Source organism: Cystoisospora suis (genome assembly GCF_002600585.1).
Source record: "Cystoisospora suis strain Wien I chromosome Unknown contig_1509, whole genome shotgun sequence".
NCBI classification, from domain to species: domain Eukaryota; phylum Apicomplexa; class Conoidasida; order Eucoccidiorida; family Sarcocystidae; genus Cystoisospora; species Cystoisospora suis.
In genome coordinates, this window is record NW_027154309.1 from 508 (window position 1) to 1,961 (window position 1,454).

General features: G+C 46.1%; 1 protein-coding gene across 1 annotated transcript in view; it reads left to right on the forward strand.

The window, feature by feature from the left end:
• CSUI_003398 (sec7 domain-containing protein) overlaps window positions 1-1,454 on the forward strand; it is a 10,811-nt gene that overhangs the window by 372 nt on the left and 8,985 nt on the right. Inside the window, exon 2 of the mRNA XM_068063596.1 lies at window positions 214-837. Coding sequence (XP_067924428.1) covers window positions 214-837 — 624 coding nt within the window. The remainder of the gene's footprint in view (window positions 1-213; window positions 838-1,454) is intronic.

Here is a 1,454-nt window from a genome sequence, read left to right on the forward strand (position 1 = left end):
AAATAACATAAAGAAATTCTCGTAGAGTCATGCAGACGAAGGATATGAAGAAAGAGAACAAGAGTGTTCGTGTCCCTTCCAAAGAGAAGAAAGAAAGTTGAGAGGAGACGACGAGGTGTCTGTACACCGCGTGATCTCATCCTTGCAGCATTTTCTACGAGAATTTCTTTATGTTATTTTCTTTCTTTCCTTGGAATTGTGATGCTCGCGTAGGTGGGGTCTCTTCTGGGGGGTGCGTCGCCATTCCATTTGGATCTTCTTCGCTTTTATATGTCTCGATTTGATATAAGAAATCGAAGTATCGATACAGCCCTGCGCTATGTCTTCGGCAAGTTCATCCCCCCCGGCGAAGCTCAGCAGTTGTATAGGATTCTTTACCAGTTCGCTGAGCTGTATGTACAGCAGAATCGAGGACAAGATGGCCATGCGTTAGATGTGGAGCAGGTGCACTTTCTTGCCTATGCCATTCTTATGCTTCATACCGATCGCCATAACCAAAAAGTCAAGCGAAAAATGTCAAAAGAAGTCTGGAAGAGCCTAGCCAGAGGAGGTGTTAACGGCGGTAGTAGTACTACTACTAGTAGTGCTACTACTACTACTACGCGTGGAAGAAGAGGGACAGGAGGAGCAGAGGGGAGAGAGACAACAGGGGGGAGAACAAGACTAACTTCTTCTTCTTCCTCCTCCTCTTTCACGAGAAGTAGAGCAGGAAATGAAAGTGAAGAGAAGGGGGGGGATGGATGTATCACGTTAGGTCTAGATGACGGCGATCTGGAAGCGATCTATGACCGGGTCGTTGCAGAGCAGTTCAAACTCCGAATCTCCGATACCGACCGAGTAAGTTAAGAAAAGCGCGAAAGACAGGGTGAGAAAGAAAGATAGACGTAGCATAGAGTGATAGAGGGGTAAAGCAGTAGGAAAGGGAGAGAGGCAAAGGCCGGAGACGTAGAGATAGGAAAGAAAAGGGACCGGTATGTGTATGAGAATATGTCTGTATATGTATGATGTATATGTATGCATATGTACGATGTGTATGCATGTCTTTTTCTCGACTTGACAGTGTGCGTATGTGCGTGGATGGAGATGTCTCTCTCTTTCTTTTCTTCTTTCTTTCTTTCCACTTGGTCGACGGAGGGATGTTTAGATTGATAGGCTCCAGGCAGAGGCCTTCTGGAGGGACAGAGAGAAGAAGAGAGAGAGAGAGAGACAAAGGTCTCTGTACGGCAAAGACTTTCTCTCCTTCTCTCCAGGACAGGAGGAGGAGGACAAGGATCTGTCTCTCTTTCTCTTCTTCTTTCTCTTGCTTTTCCTTTTCTTTCTCTTTCTTCTTTTCTAACTTTTCCTTTTCTGTCCTCCTGCCCCTCCTTTCTCAGTTCGGGGTCGTCGTGGTACTGCTGTGGCTATGGTGACGCACATATCTCTCTCCTTCTATCTTCACTCTCATCCGATAGATA